General features: G+C 39.3%; 1 protein-coding gene across 4 annotated transcripts in view; it reads right to left on the bottom strand.

Moving 5' to 3' along the window:
• The window catches only part of plppr2a (phospholipid phosphatase related 2a), a 40064-nt gene extending 20389 nt beyond the window's left edge, over window positions 1-19675 (bottom strand). For 3 of the 4 annotated variants that reach the window (XM_084129124.1, XM_084129122.1, XM_084129123.1), the window contains exons 1-3: window positions 19491-19675; window positions 14357-14478; window positions 182-370 (exon numbers count right to left, since the gene is read on the bottom strand). In XM_084129124.1, coding sequence (XP_083985250.1) covers window positions 182-370; window positions 14357-14425 — 258 coding nt within the window. In that variant the 5' untranslated portion in view covers window positions 14426-14478; window positions 19491-19675. The remainder of the gene's footprint in view (window positions 1-181; window positions 371-14356; window positions 14479-19490) is intronic. The other variant, XM_084129125.1, reaches the window with a different exon arrangement.
• Between the last annotated feature and the right edge of the window lie 3582 nt (window positions 19676-23257).

Here is a 23257-nt window from a genome sequence, read left to right as displayed (position 1 = left end):
TGTACATTTTTGAATTCTGCATTCTCTCTCACACACACAAAATCACATTACATGTAGGCGTAGCTCACATATATATCCAGATAATGAATGATGATTCATCCTTTATCACTCAAACTAAAGTTGAGTCTCACTTCTACCCACAAGCACACAGAGAAATGAAGGGAAGACAGAGGCTACTCACGATCATAGTAGGAATCGCAGCGACCAGAGAGTAGATGAGCACCGGCGGTACGTTACTTCTCTCGTCCGGTCCAGGGTACGGTTTGGAGAACGTCTTATCGAAGCAGAAGAATCCTTGGATGTGTACGGGGAAGGTGTCCGTGTACTCGAAGTAGTACGCCAGGAGAACGGTTCCTGCCATGATCACCAGCTGAAAATAGAACATGATCCACGCTTTACAACCAGAGATGAAGACGCTCCGCCACAGCCTGTGTGTTAGCGCACAATCACAGAGACACACACACTCACTCCGGTGTCGTGATACTGAGAACGTTACACGCTGTTCTTCCAGGAAAGCTTCACAGAACGAGCGAGAAGAGAGTGGAAAGCGGGGAAAGATGTGGAGAGAAACAGCGGGGAGGGACAGCGTGAATTTGAGCCTGAGCACACACAAATTGGCTCACGGTGTGTGTGTCCGTGTGTTCACGTCCGTGACATTTTGGATGTGTGTGAAACACAACGAGGGTGTGAACTCGCTCATTAGCGACTTTCAAAATGAGTTTGCTTTCATTCAAGCCTTTTTACACACTACTGTATGCTTCTCATTAAACCTTTATAACACAAATTCAGATTTAAATGCTATATATATATATATATATATATATATATATATAGGCTATAGGCTATATCAGGTTTGCTGTGCTTGTTTGGCTGCATGATTTGGCCAAACATTTTGTGATTATAATATTACAATGTCTATAGAATAATAATAATAATAAATAAAAAATCTAAAATACTCAATAAGTAGGCTAATAATAAATATTATAATATAAAATATCAAAATATTATAAATGCTATTGTAATATTTCTCATTATTTTATTAAATAATATGAAAATAATATTAAAATATTCAAACTACTATTGTAATATTTTTCCATTATTTTTATTAAAAAATATGAAAATATTAAATAAATATAAAAAATATGTTTGAATGAAATGCATAATAAAATAAAATAAAAATAAAATAAAATATTTAAAATACTATTGTAATATTTAAAATTATTTCAGTAAATAATATGAAAACAATATTACAATTTTAAATAAAATATTCAAAATATTGTGATATTTCACATTATTTGTATTAAATAATCTGAAAATAGTAAATAAACATGTTTAATGTTTATTAAAATAAACACACACGGACATAATGTTTGAATGAAATGCATAATGAAATTGAACTGAACTGAATGAAAATGAAAAGAAAATGAAAATATTATAAATACTATTGTAATATTTCACATTATTTTATTAACTCATATATGAAAATAATATGAATATATTTAATAAAAAAATATAATTGTATTATTATAGTTAAATTATTATAAAATATTCATTCTGAATAAAATGCATAACAAACGAAAATGAAAAGAAAAATAAAGTGTTTAAAAAATAAGAATTTGTTGTTGGTAAATGGTTGACATGACTGTAATGTCACAATGTAAAAATAAATTAAAAATCTTATAATCTTTAATATTAATTTAGAAAATTTAGAAAACATCTGGCCATATTTTAGTAATAAGAATTTGGCAGCAAACTGATGTCACATGACAATAATATTAGAGTTAAAAAAAATATTTTTCTTTTGATTTTAGTGTTAAATGGGACCTGGCATAACTTGTGACATATAGTGTCCAAATGCATTTTTAGGCCGATACGTAGGCCTATTTCTTATTCTCATAAATGCACTTGTTTCCTGAGCATTTGAAAAGCGTGGATTATTTTTGGATTATTCACCTAGATCTCTCAACCTCCAAAATACACTGTTAGATAAAGAAAATAAAAGGAAAATAGATGTGGTGCTGTGCAATGCTGATGTTGACCACTAGAGGGCAGACTGAAGCTTTTGAAGATGATCAGTGGCGCTTCATAAGGCAAGAATCACTATTACCATTGCTCATATTAAGAGTAAAAAATTTAAACAACTCCATAACCATAAGCATTCAACTTTGGTGAATAGCTGTTACAAAAATGAATAATATTACGTTTTTTTTTTTTTTAGGGGATAGATGTGCTATTAGTTTTCCAAGTGATCAGACTTATGATTGTGGACAGTAAAATAGAAAAAAAAAAAATGATAATAATTCCTGCACATGTACATTAAAGGAGGGACTCAAGACATATTTACAGGCTTCATGAGTCTTCTGACTTGAACCAGTAGAAAAACACTAAGAGCAAGTAGGCTATAGCAACCACCCAGAACACACTAAACCACATAATGCAAAAAGGTTGTTCGGCCACTTTCTAATAAAATACTGCCCCAAAACAAGCGTGGGTAATCATGACTGGAAGGCTATAAATTCAGACATTATGTTTAGTTGATAAGTCTTTTTTAACTTTCAAGAAAAAATTTGAGATCAATAAGATTTAGTTTTTTAAAGAAATTAATCATTTTATTCAGCAAGGATGCTTTTGCAATTGTATAAAAGTGGTCAGACTTTTAAACTTTCTATTCATCAAAGAATCCTGAAAAATGTTTCACGGTTTACACAAAAATATGAAGCAGCACAACTTTTTTCAACATTGATAATAATCAGAAATGTTTCTTGATCATCAAATCCTCATATCAGAATGATTTCTGTAGGATCATGTGACACTGAAGACTGGAGTAATGATGCTGAAAATACAGCTTTGATCACAGGAATAAATTACATTTTAAAATACAGTTATTCTTCTAAAAAATCTTACTGAGCCCAAACTGATGGATTGATATTAGTAGGCTATGTTAATTAACAATATTTGCTCTTTCGCCATATTAATTTCATGTGTAAGTGAACACATGTAGTATCTGATCATTCATTCATTCGTTAGTTGGAAATATTCCACCCAAATTTTAAAAATAGTATCTCATTGGAACATGCTGCTTGTATTTGGCATGAGTTAGTGAAACGCTCATGAAACCCACTGTGCCAGAATCACTCTGTGGATCTGTGTTCACTCACAGAGTCTAATGAAAGAGCCGGGGGAGCAGGAATATTCCATATGCCAACATGTTTTTCCACAGAAATCCACTGTGCTATCATCAGTCAGTTCTGGATAGTTTAGCCTGAGATAAAAGTTCAGATTCTGAACAGGCCTGGAGACATGACTGTACTAAGCCGAAATAAAGAGCCTGTGTGCTGTGGAAGACATGAGCAAAAGAAGGCCGGTTAATATGTGACACAGATGCATGAATATTTGCTCTGTAATATATGTACTTCTATATGCCCCTATTGTGGCGCGTACAGCAAACAAGTAGAGACAGATCAATAGAGGCCCACGCCGTATTAGCACAGCTTCACAGTAAACAAAGCTGACAGCAGACGCCACGCTTTAGAGGAGGACACGCTGCATTGTGTTTGGAGGAGAGCGGAGGAAGGGACTTCCAAAGGACAAGATTCATCGCTGTCATAAATGAATGATGACAGATGTGCTGTATCTCGGGAAGAGCGTGGTGAGGCGAGGTCTGTTTGAGAAGGTACAGGTGCTCCTCGGAGGATTCTGACCTCCTTCTGATCCAGGACTCGAGAGCCGTGTGCAGCTGGCCTGTGAAATATTACATCTGGGAGAGATTAAAGGGATAGTTCGCCCAAAAATGATATTTAAGCCATGATTTACTCACCCTCAAGCCGTTCGAGATGCATATGTCAATCTTTTTTCAGACGAACACATTTTCAGTTATTTTAGAAAATGTCTTAGATCTTTCAGTGGTTATAATGTGAAGCAATGGGGTCCAGCTGATTCAAGTCGCAAAATGTACATGCATCCTTCACAAAAATAATCCATCCGGCTCCAGGGGGATAAACGAAGGCCTTCTGAGGGTAATCCGTGCAGTTTTGTCGTAAAAATATACATATTTAAAACTTTATAAACGAAAATAACTGGCTTCCGGTGGCGGTCGGCGCGCGTTCATGTAGATGAATGACGTCGTGACGTAGAGCGAACGTAGAGTTTTGTTTTGCTCTGCTCTCTGGCTGCGCTGTCACGCTCGTTCTACGTCACGACGCTTCCTGCGTTACGTCCTACGTCATATGCCAGCAACCATCTACATGAACGCGCGCCGACCGCCACCGGAAGCCAGTTATTTTCGTTTATAAAGTTTTAAATATGTATATTTTTACGACAAAACTGCACGGATTACCCTCAGAAGGCCTTCGTTTATCCCCCTGGAGCCGGATGGATTATTTTTGTGAAGGTTGCATGCACATTTTGCGACTTGAATCAGCTGGACCCCATTGCTTCACATTATAACCACTGAAAGATCTAAGACATTTTCTAAAATAACTGAAAATGTGTTCGTCTGAAAAAAGATTGACATATGCATCTCGAACGGCTTGAGGGTGAGTAAATCATGGCTTAAATATCATTTTTAGGCGAACTATCCCTTTAAGGCTGACGATTTTTTTTTTTTCATTGCTGATGCTTAGGCCTAACTATATTGGTTGTCAAAGAAAAAAACTGAGGATTATTTTTGTTTTATTATTTTATGAGTTTTTTCAATATTTACAATTTCATTCTTGTGAAATACAAAAAGAATCAGTCAAAGTTTGTATGAAAAAAAAAAGCACAGACAGATAGATAGATAGATAGATAGATAGATAGATAGATAGATAGATAGATAGATAGATAGACAGACAGACAGACAGACAGACAGACAGACAGACAGACAGACAGACAGATAGATAGATAGATAGATAGATAGATAGATAGATAGATAGATAGATAGATAGACAGATAGACAGATAGACAGACAGACAGATAGACAGACAGATAGATAGATAGATAGATAGATAGATAGATAGATAGATAGATAGACAGATGGATAGACAGATAGATAGATAGATAGACAGACAGACAGACAGACAGACAGACAGACAGACAGACAGACAGACAGACAGACAGATAGATAGATAGATAGACAGACAGACAGACAGACAGACAGACAGACAGACAGACAGACAGACAGATAGATAGATAGATAGATAGATAGATAGATAGATAGATAGATAGACAGATAGATAGATAGATAGATAGATAGATAGATAGATAGACAGATGGATAGACAGATAGGTGGAAAGACAGACAGAAAGACAGACAGACAGACAGACAGACAGACATATATATGGACAGTCAGACAGATAGATGATGAATAGACAAATAGGTCAGAAAGACAGACAGAAAGTCAGACAGACGGATTTATGGACAGTCAGACAAATGAAAGACAGACAGACAGATAGATGGATAGACAGATAGGCAGAAAGACAGAAAGTCAGACAGACAGACAGACAGATATATGGACAGTCAGACAGACGGAAAGACAGACAGACATGTGGAAAGACAGACAGATATATGGACACAGTCAGACAGAGAGAAAGACAGACAGACAGATGGATGGATAGACAGATAGGCGGAAAGACAGACAGAAAGACAGACAGATTTATGGACAGTCAGACAAACGGAAAGAAAGACAGACAGAGAGATGGACAGACAGACAGGTGAAAAGACAGACAGAAAGACAGATGGATAGATGGACAGACAGACAGATAGACAGAAGGACAGATATATGGACAGTCAGACAGATGGAAAGAGAGACAGACAAATATATGGACAGACAGACATGTAGAAAGATAGACAGATAGAAAGACGGACAGACAGATAGATGGATAGACAGATAGGTGGAAAGACAGACAGAAAGATAGACAGACAGACAGACAGATGGACAGACAGACATGTGGAAAGACAGAGAGATATAAGGACAGTCAGACAGACAGACAGATGGAAAGACAGACAGAAAGACAGGCAGATAGATGGACAGACAGACAGATGGAAAGACAGACAGAGAGACAGACATGAGTCATAATCTTAGTATCATTCAAATGTCTCAGCTCTAATTGTGCTTGAAATCAGACTCTTCTTTCAGAGTATTTTTAGAGTTCTTCCTCTTCAACAGCGTTCTCAAGCTGACAGACACTGAAGTTTGAGTGACAGCTCTCTCAGCTCATTAAGGGCTTTTATTCTGTCTGATGAGCAGAACTAAACAGCACCAAAGGACAGCATGCACCATATACGCGTACTGTGTGAGGATAGATGGGTGGATGGATGTGGCGGCCAACAATGATGCTGTCATGATTCCTGTCCTGTGTTTCCCTTGTCTGGTGTGCATTTTTGTTATTTCCTGTTCTGTGCCATGTTTTGTAGTCCTTTGTAGTCTTTCTTGTTTATTAGTCTCCCCAGGTGTTTCAGATTAACCACGCCCCCTTGTTATCTTGTTTAGCTTGTTAGTCTCTGTATTTAAACCCTGTATCTTGTTTCAGTGTTTGTGGGTTCTTGTTTGTGTATGTTGGCTGTTTGGTTCCTGTGTCCTGTTTCCCGAGTCTGAGTTTGTCTAGTTTTTGGTTTATTAAATAAAGTTTGCTGCATGTGGATCCTGCTTCCTCCTATCATTCAGCCAGCAGCGTTACAGAAGAACCCACCACTTAATGGATCCAGCAGCAGCTTTGGGGAGTCTCCAGCCAAGATGGCGGCCACGTCTGATTCTGGTTCCCAGGATGGCCGCCACCACGTTGTCTGAGAATCTCCAGCCAAGAAGGCGGCCACGCCTGATTCTGGTTCCAAGGATGGCCGCCGCCACGCTTCCTGAGCCTCTGTCTGTTCCTGAGACTGCATCTGTTCCTGAGTCTGAGCCTGTTCCTGAACCTGAGCTTCTTCACGTCGCTTCTGCTGATCCAGAGACTGTTCACGTCACTTCTGCTGATCCAGAGACTGTTCACGTCGCTTCTGCTGATCCAGAGACTGTTCACGTCGCTTCTGTTGATCCAGAGACTGTTCACGTCGCTTCTGCTGATTCAGAGACTGTTCACGTCGCTTCTGCTGATCCAGAGACTGTTCACGTCACTTCTGCTGATCCAGAGACTGTTCACGTCACTTCTGCTGATCTAGAGACTGTTCACGTCACTTCTGCTGATCCAGAGACTGTTCACGTCACTTCTGCCGATCAAGAGCTTCACGCCAGCTCAGTGCCCTCTTCGCCGCTGGTCCTGCCCAGCTCAGTGCCGTCTTCGCCGCTGGTCCTGCCCAGCTCAGTGCCGTCTTCGCCGCTGGTCCTGCCCAGCTCAGTGCCCTCTTCGCCGCTGGTCCTGCCCAGCTCAGTGCCCTCTTCGCCGCTGGTCCTGCCCAGCTCAGTGCCCTCTTCGCCGCTGGTCCTGCCCAGCTCAAAGCCCTCTTCGCCGCTGGTCCTGCCCAGTTCAGAGCCCTCTTCGCCGCTGGTCCTGCCCAGTTCAGAGCCCTCTTCGCCGCTGGTCCTGCCCAGCTCAAAGCCCTCTTCATCGCTGGTCCAGGACTCTTTACCGGGGAGCCTCCCCAAGAAAATTTTGGGGGGGGGCAATACACCTCCGGACCAGCCCGATCCGCCAGGACCGCCAGAGGGGTGGTCTCCTGTTCCGCCCTGGCCGCCCGAAGGGTCGTCTCCGCCGTGGCCGCCCGAAGGGTCGTCTCCGCCGTGGCCGCCCGAAGGGTCGTCTCCGCCGTGGCCGCCCGAAGGGTCGTCTCCGCCGTGGCCGCCCGAAGGGTCGTCTCCGCCGTGGCCGCCCGAAGGGTCGTCTCCGCCGTGGCCGCCCGAAGGGTCGTCTCCGCCGTGGCCGCCCGAAGGGTCGTCTCCGCCGTGGCCGCCCGAAGGGTCGTCTCCGCCGTGGCCGCCCGAAGGGTCGTCTCCGCCGTGGCCGCCCGAAGGGTCGTCTCCGCCGTGGCCGCCCGAAGGGTCGTCTCCGCCGTGGCCGCCCGAAGGGTCGTCTCCGCCGTGGCCGCCCGAAGGGTCGTCTCCGCCGTGGCCGTCTCCTCAGCCAGCACCGCCCTGGCCGCCTGCACAGCCTGATCCGCCCTGGTCTCCCGTTCTGCCACAGTCTCCAGGCCCTCCATCCCGCCCCCGGGTCCGCCTCCGCTCCACCACCCTCCTGAACTATTTCCTGAGGAGCATCTGGAATCTGCTCCTTAAGTGGGGGGCTATGTCATGATTCCTGTCCTGTGTTTCCCTTGTCTGGTGTGCATTTTTGTTATTTCCTGTTCTGTGCCATGTTTTGTAGTCCTTTGTAGTCTTTCTTGTTTATTAGTCTCCCCAGGTGTTTCAGATTAACCACGCCCCCTTGTTATCTTGTTTAGCTTGTTAGTCTCTGTATTTAAACCCTGTATCTTGTTTCAGTGTTTGTGGGTTCTTGTTTGTGTATGTTGGCTGTTTGGTTCCTGTGTCCTGTTTCCCGAGTCTGAGTTTGTCTAGTTTTTGGTTTATTAAATAAAGTTTGCTGCATGTGGATCCTGCTTCCTCCTATCATTCAGCCAGCAGCGTTACAGATGCAATGATTTCTTACAGGTATTTGTCTGAATCCTCTGCATTAAAAAAGCCTAAAGCATAAGCTTGTAGCTGGTCTCTTGAGTCTCAGTTTGGGAGTTTTCACCTTTTCAAATATGACTGTAAAATCTGATATTCATTCAGTTAATATTTTCGCAAGTACCACTCAAATTATTTACAGCACAAAATGAATAATGTTTCAACATGTTTGTTGTTGCATCACGATTAACAGCTTGTTAAGAGACTACAGCCGCAGAAGCAACATCAGTCTGTTATTAGTCTGTGTGCAGTGAAGTCTCAGCTGTAAACACACATTATCCATCCTCCCTTCATGTCCTCCCTTTCTACAAGTCTCCGTAACTATTCTTTCATCCGTCAAGAGCAACACTGTTCCTCTGCCTTCCCGCTGTTCATCTTTTATCCTCCTACTGAATCAAACTGCTCAGCTCTCACAATGCTCATCAGTGACCCGCCAGTTCAAGTGTCAGACTCGTTTAAAAAAATACATTTTTATTCCTTTCATTTTCCTGTGGCTTTGTAGATCTCTACGCTGCTATCAAAGGAGCCAGAGAGACTGCAGTCGAGCAGATCTGCTATTGCTCAGGGCTATTCACATCCAAAGACCAACCCATGAGGAGAAAGATAGAGATAGATTTTTCTTCTGCATATACACTCTTAAAAATAAAGGTGCCAAAAGGTTTTTTGTTTTTTATGCAGCGATGCCATTAAAGAACCATTCAGTTCAGTTCCCCAAAGAACCTTTCAATAACAGCTCTTAAAAGATTTTTTTTTTCATAGTGTGAGAACACTTTTCATATGTATATTGAAGGATGCTAATAAAAGAACCTTTAATTTTATTCATAGTTTTCACGACGTCACCCTTATAGGTTTGTGCTAAGTATTAATGTAGTAAGACAGTTATATTAAAAGACCAGATTCAGTATACACCTTATTAATATGTGCAGCAAGGATGCACAGTTTCTTGCTGATTTTTTCCATAGAAAACCATTATAAAGAAAACGCTGAACCATTGAGCGCGTTCATATTCAGGGATCATCTGTGCATCATCAATAAGGGTAATATGAATTTGATCTTTTTTAAAGGGATAGTTCATCCAAAAATTTAAATTCTGTCATAATTTACTCGCCCTCAAGTTGTTCCAAACCTGTATTAGTTTCTTTCTTCTGCTGAACACAAAAGAAGATATTTCGAAGAATGTCGGTAAACAAACAGTTGATGGACCCCATTGACTTCCCTATAGAATGGTCCATGATCAACTGTTTGGTTACTCATATTCTTCCAAATATCTTCTTTTTTGTTCAGAAGAAGAAATAAATGCATACAGGTATTGATTCTTGAACAACTAGAGGGTGAGTAAATGACAGAATTTTCATTTTGGGGTGAACTATGCCTTTAATATCACTGCGTTACATCAAGGCACTTTAAGTATTTGTCACGTTAATATCCCGCTGTTTCCAGTGATTGAAATACTGTGGCAGGATCACAAGTGCAAAAAACTTGCATTTTGTTCAAATAATTTAGTTTTTCTTCTTTTGAGAGGCGATTTAAATACTCATGGCTTCAACCAGATGGAAAATTGACAGGCCTGTCCTGCAGTTCGCCAGTCACATGACTGGAAACTGTAAATTAACCTTTACTTTTTTAAAAATCTTGCTTGTTCAATACTTGTTGCTTTTTATTTTGAACAGCATTTCATGTTTTTTTTTTTTTTTTACCATTTCCCTCAAATTTCCTCATAAGAATGTAGCTGATATCAGGTTTTACTTTACTGACTTAGTGGACATTTAGTCAACACAGTGTAAGCCAAATCAGACCCACAGAGACATGCGAACAAACCTTCAAGTCCATAGATAAAATAACTACAAAATTCACCTAGAGTTCACTGAAGCGCAGCAGTGTTCGCCCTCTGCTGGATCTTATAGGAGCTACACAACAAATTTCTCATTCAGCATCACAAACCTACAGAATCAAAGGCAACAATTTCATAAAACTGTGAATTCTGTCATCATATATTAAAATATATCCCTGCTCACTATTTGCTTCATAGTATGAAAAAGAGCAGCGTGAACATTCTTCAAAATTTCCCCTTTTGTGTTAAAAAAAGAAAAAAAAAAAGAGTAAATTGACATTTTTCATTGAAAATTTGTACGTGAATAACAGGTTCTCTTTCTCTCAAACACACACACACACACACGCATGCACGCACATACACACACTCACTCACTCAGAGAACCCTTCCATTAAGTTGTATAACTGGCTGTTATGATGTTTCTTTCACATTCCCAGTTTCCGTGCTTTTTGCTCCGCCTTGCTAAAGTGAGTCATAGCAGTAGCTGAATGTGCTACATGAAAAAAAACAAAAACAATGTGGCTTATCAAATAATCATACATGCATTCTGCAAGAGCACACTGGATCTGCCTGTGAATGCATGAGCGGCTGAATCACTGGAGGAAAGCAGAAGGCAGAAGCATAGAGAAGATTTACACTTGTGGGGGAGAGAATCTAAAAATGATAGCGTAGAGATGGGATCCAGATCCAGCTGATTGGTATCCATAGTAACAACAGCAGAGGCAAGTGTCGTGATGTGTTTGTGATGCACACGCAACATTAGTGTGCACGCTCACACACAATAACATCCCATCCTTCAGGAAAACAAAGAATGAAAGAAACTAGACGTTTAGAACTGACTTGAAAACTATGAAATGTTCTGAATCATAGAAATCATTTAATAAAACGTTATTATAAATGTATAAAATTCTCATATACAGTGCAATGCATAAGTGAATACACCCATGCTAAAGTTGACTAAAAAGAGGAATAAAAAATCATATTTTGGAAATTGAACTTAATGCCTTAATTTAAAAAATTAGGAAAAATCCAACCTTTAAGGACACCAATTTTCTTTGTGAATGAATAATGTATCGTAAATAAATAAATGTTCTTCCTTAAAATACATGGTGCATAAGTGAGTACACCCCTATGTTAAATTCCCATAGAGGCAGGCAGATTCTATAAATTCCCATAGAGTATTTTTTTTTTTTTTTTTTTAGGATACTATGCATCCTGATAAAGTTCCCTTGGCCTTTGGAATTAAAATAGCCCCACATCATCACATAGCCTTCACCATACCTAGAGATTGGCATGGGGTACTTTCCATAAGATCATCTCTCAATGCAAATCAAACTAGCTTTTAGGCTAACTGAAATAAAATCATGCCAATCTCTAGGTATGGTGAAGGCTATGTGATGATGTGGGGCTATTTTAATTCCAAAGGCCAAGGGAACTTTATCAGGATGCATAGTATCCTAAAAAAAAATATAAAAAAATACTTAAAAATAAAAATCTGCCTGCCTCTATGGGAATTTAACATAGGGGTGTACTCACTTATGCACCATGTATTTTAAGGAAGAACATTTATTTATTTACGATACATTATTCATTCACAAAGAAAATTGGTGTCCTTAAAGGTTGGATTTTTCCTAATTTTTTAAATTAAGGCATTAAGTTCAATTTCCAAAATATGATTTTTTTATTCCTCTTTTTAGTCAACTTTAGCATGGGTGTATTCACTTATGCATTGCACTGTATATATATATATATATATATATATATATATATATATATATATATATATATATATATAGTGGGGTAAGATGAGCCATTTTTTATTTATGTGGTCCTCAAGATAAGGGAAAATGAGGTAGAAGTGCAATAAAGTATCTAAAGTAATTTCAGAATCTTTCCTATAATTTTTAAATGGTCAGACTGCATCTATGACAAAGGGTTCTAAAATAATGGCCTTTTATAAAAAGTGCTCATGTGGCTCAATTTACCCCAGGTTAGGGGTAAGTTGATCCAGGTCAGGGGGTAAGTTGCACCTTCTGGGTGTAAACTGACCAACTAAATGAATCTAATTCAAACACGTGTGAAATTTGAAAGATAATTTACCTCTTTTAAAAACTAATTTAATAATCCAATTTCCTTTAACAAATCATTGCATTCTTTTCATAAAGCTAACTTAAACAACATAAAACCAAAAATGAAGCTGAAATGTCAATATATGTAATTGTTTGCAGTTCTAAAACAACATGTTGAACACCTGCAGTTGTAACCTTCCCAAAAACAGACTAAACAGAGAGTTTGAGTAAAATTAAATAAAAACTGAATTAGAATGAATGAAAAAATGCCACTGAAACTAATAAACATTATAGCCAAAAAGTTGGCATGGTAGTTTTTCTGCAATGTCGAACATGTTAGGCCATTAGGGACTACTAACAGTTGGAAAGATATAGATGATTAAGCATCTTCTGGTTCTAATCAGAGAAGGATTTGGTGTACTTGTACATTATTCCTATCAAATAAACTCAAACTAAAATAATAATAATAAAAAATAATAATAAACTAAACCGTTTTTGTAATATTAAATTGATACTATACCAGTTTGTATTTCAGAGATTTAACTTAACTACAGTGTCGTATGGTGGTGTAAGTTAAAACGCTGGCTCAATTTACCCCACATCATTTGGCTCACTTTGCCCCATAGCTGCCATTTTGGACAAAACTAGCCATCTTACCAATTCAGACTAATATTTAGCTAAATGATTTGGATGGTTTTATACATTGCTAAATCACCAATATGGATCATAAATACTTTAAGAAATGGACAAATTTGCTTTGATGTAATAGCCATTACATCTGTTATGCTAAAATTTTACTTTGACAAGCCAAAAACGTTTTTTTAAAGTGAATGGATGCCTTCACTCCTCCTTTGTGTTTCTACTTTTCACAGTATGACAGAAATGATGGGTGATTCCAAAATATATGGTCAAATGACAATAAAAGTGTGCAGTTGCCAAGATAAAGGGGGTGGGTCAACTTACCCACTGGCTCATCTTACCCCACTCTCCCCTATACTATTGTAATGATTTCTGAAGGATCATGTGACACTGAAGACTGGAGTAATGATGCTGAAAATTTGTCTTTGATCACAGGAATAAATGACATTTTACTATATATTCAAATAGAAAACAGTTATTTTAAATTGTAATATTATTTTACAATACCGCTGTTTTTACTGTATTTTGCAGCCTTGGTGAGAGCAACAGACTTCAAAAACATTCAAATAATCTTAGCAACCCCTAACGGTAGCACAGTATATATCATTAAAAAATAATTTTTAAATATGTATATCTAACATGAATTATTATTTGTTAATATACACTCCTGAGCAGCAAAAAGGCCAAGCCAAAAATGGCTAAATATTTAGTGGTCTTTTAATGGTCTTCATCATTTTAATCACAAATCACTGGTCAGGAAATTAGCAAGAATTGCACAAATACTGTAGACAAAGCAACAGAATATAGCCTTCCTCAACTTGCAGACAGATTTTTACAGGAAGAAGAATCAGTGTTGTTTCACTCAATGTTAACGGCTTCAAACCGTTCATGAGTAGTTAAAAAACGTCTCCCTGTTTGAGTTTAATGTGAGACCAAATATTCAGTACAAGGTTCAAATCTGGACTCAGACTCCTCACCCAATGGCACTCTTCCTCCACGCTTCGCTGTGCTGGAGATGCATTTATTATTACACATTTGTTTTTTCAAAGTGAAGCTGAATTCAGGCAATACTAAGTAAATTGTTGATGTGAAGCCTTTTCTCCATATCTGATCTGAGCTTCACTTCCTTTCAGGTCATGGCATAACCTCATATTTTTCACTGCAGGCCCATTGAGAGTTCATAAAAGTTCCTGATAATTATAGTCAGGGTTCAGGATTATTTATGTTGATATGATAACTCACCTCTACAAAGAGGAAACATGGTACAATGGAGCTACTGCTCTTCACAGCAGGCTTCTCTTCTGCTGCCATTGTAGATCCTGCTTCTTTCTGCTCTCTTTCTCCTCTCGCACTCCCACTTTAGTCTTCACACATGAAAGAGAGAGGAGGAAAGAACAGGTCAGGTGATAGAAAACTCAATAACTCAATTACAATAACTCATTTGTGCTTGTACATCTAGGCTACCTCTCTTGCATGACTATCTATAAATCTCGAAAAATAAACTGTCTGCACACTTGAATCCTTTAAGCAAATTTAATCACCAAGCTTTCGGTCAAACGACCATCAGACAGTTTATTTTTCGAGATCTTCAGTTTTGTTTGTCTGGCACCTTGGTGATCATGAGTGCGGTGTAACTCCTTCAAAACATGACTATCTATAAACAAAACATTCAGTTGATTGGTGAAGACACAATTTGTGACACACTGACAAGGCTGATTTCAGGCTCTAAAACTGTGGCCATTATTTAAAATTATCAGCGGCTGATCACAAAAACAAAACAACCCCCAAACCTGCAATGGAAAATAGTATTAAAATATGCTATTTATTGTGTTTCATGATTCATTATTTATCGTATTTCCTGTTCTTGTGTATCCTTTATAGACATTTTTTTATTACCACTGACAGTTACATGACCCAAAAAGGTTTTAAATATAAATGATGAACTGAAATACAAGAGTTGCTGTTTACAAACTAAGGCCGCTTGTTGGATCAATTAAGATATATGCCATTACTGCTCATTACTTTACAGAGAGCTTATGACCTACAAGATTAACAAGTGTGTTAAGATCAAGAGGTGCAACCATTTTTAGCAGCTTAAAATCTAATTAGTAGTTACAAAGCCCCATTTATTTCAGGATTAACTTGCAGCTGGTCTAAACCTCTCTAGGACTGGACTTTCATTCGACCGTGAACCACAGAGCAGCGTTTTGTCAGATGGCCTGTTCAACATCACACTGTAAACCTCTGAGTTCAGGACAGGGAAATGAATATCACATGAAGCCAGGCACTAAAGCCCAACGACAGAAAGCATCTAGTACATGCTTCCGCTTTTAGTGTGCCTTACGCTCACAGCGGTGGAGCGGTCAACATTTTACATCTGTCAGTGTGCGAGTCCTCAGATAATGTATATAAAAAAAGGAGCCCAAGCAGCATTTTTTGAAACCTTTCCTCGTTGCTGGGCAACACTGGAAGGTTTTTCAAAAAACTCGCCCGTGTGTCGTTTTAATGTCTTTGAGGAAAAAGAAAGCTAAAGTGCATGATCCATGAGAGAGACGTGCTCTAATGTAAGACTCCAGGGGTAAATTCATCCAAATATAACTGTAATCTACAATCTGGAAGAAGGTTTTAGAACAAATTGGGTCTCTTTCGCTTTTGTTAAAGGAGAACTCCGGTCAATTTTTTGGTAAATTTGGAGTGCTGTCAATACAGAGAACAACGACAAAAATCGGTGTTGCCTACACAGTGTTATCCTCTTTTTAAAATTTGCACCCTGTTGACTTAAATGGGGCAAGTTTTAAACAGGTTTAAAATAGGTTTAGTTACCTATGATCACGCGCGTGAACTCGACAATCGACTACTGTGGACTTCGACCGAAAACAGGATGTAAATACAGGTATGAGCGCTGGCTCAATTATTCATATCTTTCACATCTACTGCAGTCAGATTCACTGTGTTCACTCTGAAGGAATCACTCACATTGGCTGTGCACTTGTAATGACACATCAAGGATGTTGGGGATATTTTGGGGATATTTAATTTTATTCTATCAATCAATAAATTCCACTAGAAACAAACTTTGTTGTATTATTTTATTTTAATACTGTGAAGCTGCTTTGATACAATCTGTATTGTGAAAAGCGCTATACAAATATACTTGATTTGATTTGATTTGATTTGATGTTAAGAGGCTAAAAGCAGGTTTAAAACTTGCCCCATTTAAGTCAACAGGGTGCGAATTTTAAAAAGAGGATAACACGGTGTAGGCAACACTGATTTTTGTCGTTGTTCTCTGTATTGACAGCACTCCAAATTTACCAAAAAATGAGCTCAATGTTAAAATTGACCGTAGTTCTCCTTTAACATGTGCTTTGATAATTATGTAGATGCTTGAAGCTTGAAAGAAATGATGCAGGTAAAGTGTCTGGAAGAGCATATGGTCCACTCATGTTTAGACTCAGACGGGATGCCTACAACCTACATGCACATATTACGGACCGTCTGTTGCGTTTTACACACAAAAAATTCAAGATCGTAGTGAAAATTGTTAGCTAGAACCCTCCTGCTCTTGTTCTTTAGAGTTCTTGTCAATTTGCTAGGAAACAAGCAGGTTAGTTAATTTTCTAATGGTAAAATACCTATACATAGTCTCTCTCTCTCTCTCTCTCTCTCTCTCTCTCTCTCTCTGTGTGTGTGTGTACTTGTACAACTATCTTTGTGAGGAGCAGTTTGAGTTTTAGACCATTGAAGTGAGGACAAAGAAAGTAAAGTGAGGACATTTTGGCCGGTCCTCACTTACAGAGACCCCTTTAAAGGCCTGTTTGAGGGTCAAGACTTGGTTTTAATTAAGATAAGATAAGGTTATAATTATCTTAGGGTAGGTTTAGGGTCAGGGTTCGGGTTCGGGTTAGGCACTTAGTTTTGATGGGTAAGGTTAGGGTAAGCGGCTAGAGACTGCATTGTGTCAATGAATGTCAAATTTCAAATTTATTTGAATGTCCTCATAAAGATAGATGTAGAAGAATGTGTGTGTGTGTGTGTGTGTGTGTGTGTGTGTGTGTGTGTGTGTGTGTACTATATGACAGTTGAACAAACTGAAGTCTGAAGTACCATTGTTTGTCCAGATAAGCTGCCATTTTTTCCATGGATTTGTGTTGCCACTAAATGAGCAGGTTTTGGTCAGAATAAGCTGCAAAGTTGGCCAGACTTCATTGATAGTCAAAAGTCTGGCTCTGTATGACTAACTCGTGTGTGTCATACAATCAGCAGAGCCAAGCTGACAAAAAAACACAAAGGCAATGACTAAAATAATAAATTATGCTGAAAGAGCCACTTCAAAAATAGAGATTGAGGGTTTCTGGATGACCACAAATTGAGATTAGGCTCCTATATCCTCAGAGGACACTTGAGCTTCAATTAGACCAACTCCATTACAATGCAAAGCTTGCCCTGGCTTTCCATTATGGTTCATGTATGAAAACATAGACAGTCTGAATCAGCTTTCATATTAAATTAGTGTTCAGAATGACTGTTACTAAAGGATGGTGAAAAAAGTCAAACAAAACAGTCTCCACAATGTTTTTAGCTTTGCATCTACATGTAAACCTATAATAGAGCATTACTTGTCTTCACCAATACAAACTGACATTTACAACCTACAAAAGACAAGACAGACATGGTTTGGAAAGACAAGCATGCATACATGCCATTTTGCACATTGTTGTCAGCAATTTTTAGTAAAATTATATGCAATGTAAATATGGAACACATTTTCCAGTGTGGTAATATTTGGATAGGTAAGCTACAGAATCTTCACCAGCACAACCTGACTTTAACAACAAAAACATGGTACATGTTTTACATGTATGTCTAGAGAAAACATGAAGTTTTTGCCTGGTCCCACTCCTTTCACCAAAAGTCCTGCAAGATGCATATGTGTGTTTATTTACAGTCTTACCTTAAAGTCACCATGGAATATTGCAATATCTATTATGCGGCAAATGATTTATCCGTGCACAACATTATTTTTGAATTCTGTGCCCTTGTGATCTTTAATCAAAATCACTTCCCCTCTGGCAGCTCATCTCTTCTCTTCTCTGATGATGTGTTTACTGGCGTGAGGGCGGGGCAACCTGTCACTCACATGAGATCCACCAATAGCAAACCACAACCATCCAACCAGCCAATCAATTACCCATGGACCAAATCAAGTCCTGCCCTAAAGTTTTTCAATCGAATATACATAACAAAATAATTCCATTTCATGGAAATTAATCAAGAGTTTTGCAGAACAAGGTAGACTTGTGGTGTTTTGGGTGTTCGCTAAGTGTTTGCTTAGTAAAAAGGACCCTCAAAAGAGTGTCTATGATATTTAAGAGGGCAACAACATAAATCCCAGGGGAAAAAAAATATATTGCTTAGAAAAGTAACAGCTCACCTCTCATCAACAAAATTATGTCTATTATAGCACAAATGATGCAGGATTTATGCCACTCAATGGAGCAATGGAAACAGAAAATACCATTATTTAATGATCTTCATGCTGCTCTATACCTCTATGAACATCTTTCTTCTGCAGAACACAAAATAAGATATTATGAAGGACGTTTGGGTCCAAACTAAATATGAACCCACTGACTTTCAGTGCATGGAAAAACAAAAACAAACAAACTTGAGATATAGATATATCTTGTGTTCCACACAAGAAAGGTTTTTAGAACGACATGAGGGTGAGAAAATAACGACAGAACTGTCATTTTTGGGTGAACTATCCCATCAACTAACATATACATCCTGCACAAATTAAACTCAAAAAGAAGACATGCACGACTTACTCTGTCTCTTGTCTCGCCCTCCTCTCTGCATTCATTCCTTCATTTATCCAACCCAACAACAATAAAACACATGCTCAAGCGCGTAATCCTCTTGCTGGCGCGCTGTTGATGTAAGCACCTGGATTACCCTGTGTACTGTACGTGTCTAAGTCTATCGCTCTACTGTCAATCTCGTGATTTCGTGTCTCTGGGTTTCGAGCACCCCCCAAACACACACACGTTTCAAATCACCACATGCATCATCCGGCAGCATCGCAATTTCAAGCTATTAAAGGTGGGGGATGTATGCGAAGGCAATAAGAGCGTAAAACCCTAAAGGGATTTTGCTATACAGGGTAATTAGAGCTAGCGTTTGGGGAATACCACCAACACCCTCCTTCTCAATGTCCTTCTGATTTCCAGCGATATGGGGCAGGAAACATCACTCATCCTTCCAGGGTGATTCACTCCAAAGCGGCCACACTCACACCGTCCATAATGGAAGAACCCTCGCGTAATGGTGACCAGAAGCGTTTGCATGCACAATTAGATGGATAGCCACTTACTTCACACCCTGCAGCCGTCACGATAGATAGATTCCTATGCAGTGGCCATAACGCGCGTTTGCCATGGAGCTCCTGTGAACCGATCCAGCTTTCCTCTCTTCGTCCTTCCTCTTATCCTCCCACCCACACAGGATTTTTTCTCGTGGAGTGTTTCCTCACATTAGCGCATGCAGATGCGCTCACGGTCTGTGTGTAAACCGCACTCGCATGCACAGGCGGATCCTGCTTAATGAGGCGTGAGAGATTAAATCGTCACGTCAACCGCAGCTCTCCAGTGCGGCTGCAGAGAATGCGCGTGTGCGCGACGGGGAGGCTGATTTGTATTCAAGCTCGCGTCTCTCTCTCTATGTCTCTCTCTCTCTCTCTGAGGATTCAGGTAACAGTCTGAGCTGTAGTGTATGTAGGTTAATGTTATATTCAAATTGTTCTGCAGTAGGTCAATGTTTGTCAAGCATGTCGGTCTCTATAATATCAAAAACAAACAGTTACATTACACTCATTAGTGGTGTTTAGCATACATCAGTATAACTGTCAAGGAGTGTTGATAATGTACAGTATGATGAACGAACAGTGACCCATATAAGAATGTGATGAAACATGTTAGTGTTAAACAGTTCATCTACTTCTGGGTTTTTATAAGTCCATTCTACAGATATAGCCGGTGTTTAGGATAAAGTCTGATCAAATTGAGTCAAAACTCCAAAGTTTTTCCATGCAACTTTTCATTCGAAACGACTGATTTATGATCTATTGTTTATCATAAGCAGTGAAAATGAGTTTAAGGTACTCTATCATTCCCTCAAAAGGTAAAATACTATCACCATTTACACTCACTCTTATGTCATTAATGTCATTCTATGACTTTTTTTTCTTCGACACAAAAGATGATATTTTGAGAAAATAAATGTTTTTGTGTGTGTATGTGCACTGCACTCACAATAAAAGTCCAATGTTGTTTTGTCTTCAAAATATAGTTCTGTCTTGAAAGTCTAATAGTTCCTTCACTCAACTTGCTTACATTCCAACGCTATCTCACGACCAATTCATATGAATTAATTAATACGATTTGTCTAAACCCCAGTGATGGTTAGGTTTAGGGGCGGGGTCAGAGGTAGGCCTTCGTACAAATTCATACGAATTGAGCAACTCGTAAAATATGTACGATTAAGCAAAAATTTTACAAATTTGTACAAATGACGTTGTATGAATTCGTACGAATTAGCCACATTGTAAAATACGAACGAATTAACGTGAGATCGGGTTGTACATTCACATCATTCTCTATAGGGCACAGCTGATTGGTTCCTGTTGTTTCAGTAGCCAATGAGCTCACAGCTCAACCCTGGTCAGAATTTTCCTTAGCGGCACAGTGCACTTTCAGAAACCCACCACCTTCCCCAGCTCCACCTGTATGGATCTGCTACAGGCAATTCATATATGCTACATTGTACAGCAGCAGCATGTCTTACTTGCTCACAGCAGCGTGTCGTGTTGGCAGTAGCAAGTCCCTTACTCGCTCTGCAGCAGCAGCAATAACAGCAGCGTAGCAGATCTATAGCAGACGCCAAGACCAAGCATATCAACATTGCCATATTACCATGAACTCCAACTCTTGAGAGTTATCATGACAAAACTTTTGTTCTGCAGAGGAAAGAAAATTAAATGCATTTGAATGACATGAATTTGAGAGTGGAAAATAAAACTATGAAGGACCAGAATATCATTGAGACTTAAAGGGTTAGTTCACCCAAAAATGAAAACTCTGTCAGCAATTACTCACCCTCATGTTGTTCCAACCATGTAAGTCTTTCGTTCATCTTCGGATCACAAATTAAGATATTTTTGATGAAATCTGACAGCTGTCTCACTCCTCCATAGGCTTTCAGAGGGACCGAAACTCGCCGTCCCAGAATAGTTATTAAAAACATTGTTAAAATAGTCCAAGTGACAGTGGTTCTACATTAAGTTTATCATGCGACGACAATACTTTTTGTGCGGAAAAACAACAAAAATAACGACTTTATCCAACTATTAGTGTTCTTCAATGTGGGCCTCTGATGAGAGTTCACAGGAGCGCCAGGATGCATGCGCGAGAACTGAGATTACGGCGTTCTTCTTCTACTACTACTTGTTACTGGCTGCTCACTCCTTGGGAGTATTACCATAGATACAGTATCATTTACAGTGAGGAAAATAAGTATTTGAACACCCTGCTATTTTGCAAGTTCTCCCACTTAGAAATCATGGAGGGGTCTGAAATTGTCATCGTAGGTGCATGTCCACTGTGAGAGACATAATCTAAAAAAAAAAATCCAGAAATCACAATGTATGATTTTTTAACTATTTATTTGTATGATACAGCTGCAAATAAGTATTTGAACACCTGAGAAAATCAATGTTAATATTTGGTACAGTAGCCTTTGTTTGCAATTACAGAGGTCAAACGTTTCCTGTAGTTTTTCACCAGGTTTGCACACACTGCAGGAGGGATTTTGGCCCACTCCTCCACACAGATCTTCTCTAGATCAGTCAGGTTTCTGGGCTGTCGCTGAGAAACACAGAGTTTGAGCTCCCTCCAAAGATTCTCTATTGGGTTTAGGTCTGGAGACTGGCTAGGCCACGCCAGAACCTTGATATGCTTCTTACAGAGCCACTCCTTGGTTATCCTGGCTGTGTGCTTCGGGTCATTGTCATGTTGGAAGACCCAGCCTCGACCCATCTTCAATGCTCTAACTGAGGGAAGGAGGTTGTTCCCCAAAATCTCGCAATACATGGCCCCGGTCATCCTCTCCTTAATACAGTGCAGTCGCCCTGTCCCATGTGCAGAAAAACACCCCCAAAGCATGATGCTACCACCCCCATGCTTCACAGTAGGGATGGTGTTCTTGGGATGGTACTCATCATTCTTCTTCCTCCAAACACGTTTAGTGGAATTATGACCAAAAAGTTCTATTTTGGTCTCATCTGACCACATGACTTTCTCCCATGACTCCTCTGGATCATCCAAATGGTCATTGGCAAACTTAAGACGGGCCTTGACATGTGCTGGTTTAAGCAGGGGAACCTTCCGTGCCATGCATGATTTCAAACCATGACGTCTTAGTGTATTACCAACAGTAACCTTGGAAACGGTGGTCCCAGCTCTTTTCAGGTCATTGACCAGCTCCTCCCGTGTAGTTCTGGGCTGATTTCTCACCTTTCTTAGGATCATTGAGACCCCACGAGGTGAGATCTTGCATGGAGCCCCAGTCCGAGGGAGATTGACAGTCATGTTTAGCTTCTTCCATTTTCTAATGATTGCTCCAACAGTGGACCTTTTTTCACCAAGCTGCTTGGCAATTTCCCCGTAGCCCTTTCCAGCCTTGTGGAGGTGTACAATTTTGTCTCTAGTGTCTTTGGACAGCTCTTTGGTCTTGGCCATGTTAGTAGTTGGATTCTTACTGATTGTATGGGGTGGACAGGTGTCTTTATGCAGCTAACGACCTCAAACAGGTGCATCTAATTTAGGATAATAAATGGAGTGGAGGTGGACATTTTAAAGGCAGACTAACAGGTCTTTGAGGGTCAGAATTCTAGCTGATAGACAGGTGTTCAAATACTTATTTGCAGCTGTATCATGCAAATAAATAGTTAAAAAATCATATATTGTGATTTCTGGATTTTTTTTTTTAGATTATGTCTCTCACAGTGGACATGCACCTACGATGACAATTTCAGACCCCTCCATGATTTCCAAGTGGGAGAACTAGCAAATTAGCAGGGTGTTC

The sequence above is a fragment of the Abramis brama genome (genome assembly GCF_963993115.1).
Source record: "Abramis brama genome assembly, chromosome: 1".
Classification (NCBI taxonomy): Eukaryota; Metazoa; Chordata; class Actinopteri; order Cypriniformes; family Leuciscidae; genus Abramis; species Abramis brama.
The sequence above is the reverse complement of the archived record's forward strand: the minus strand, read 5'-3'. Positions and strand labels throughout refer to the sequence as shown.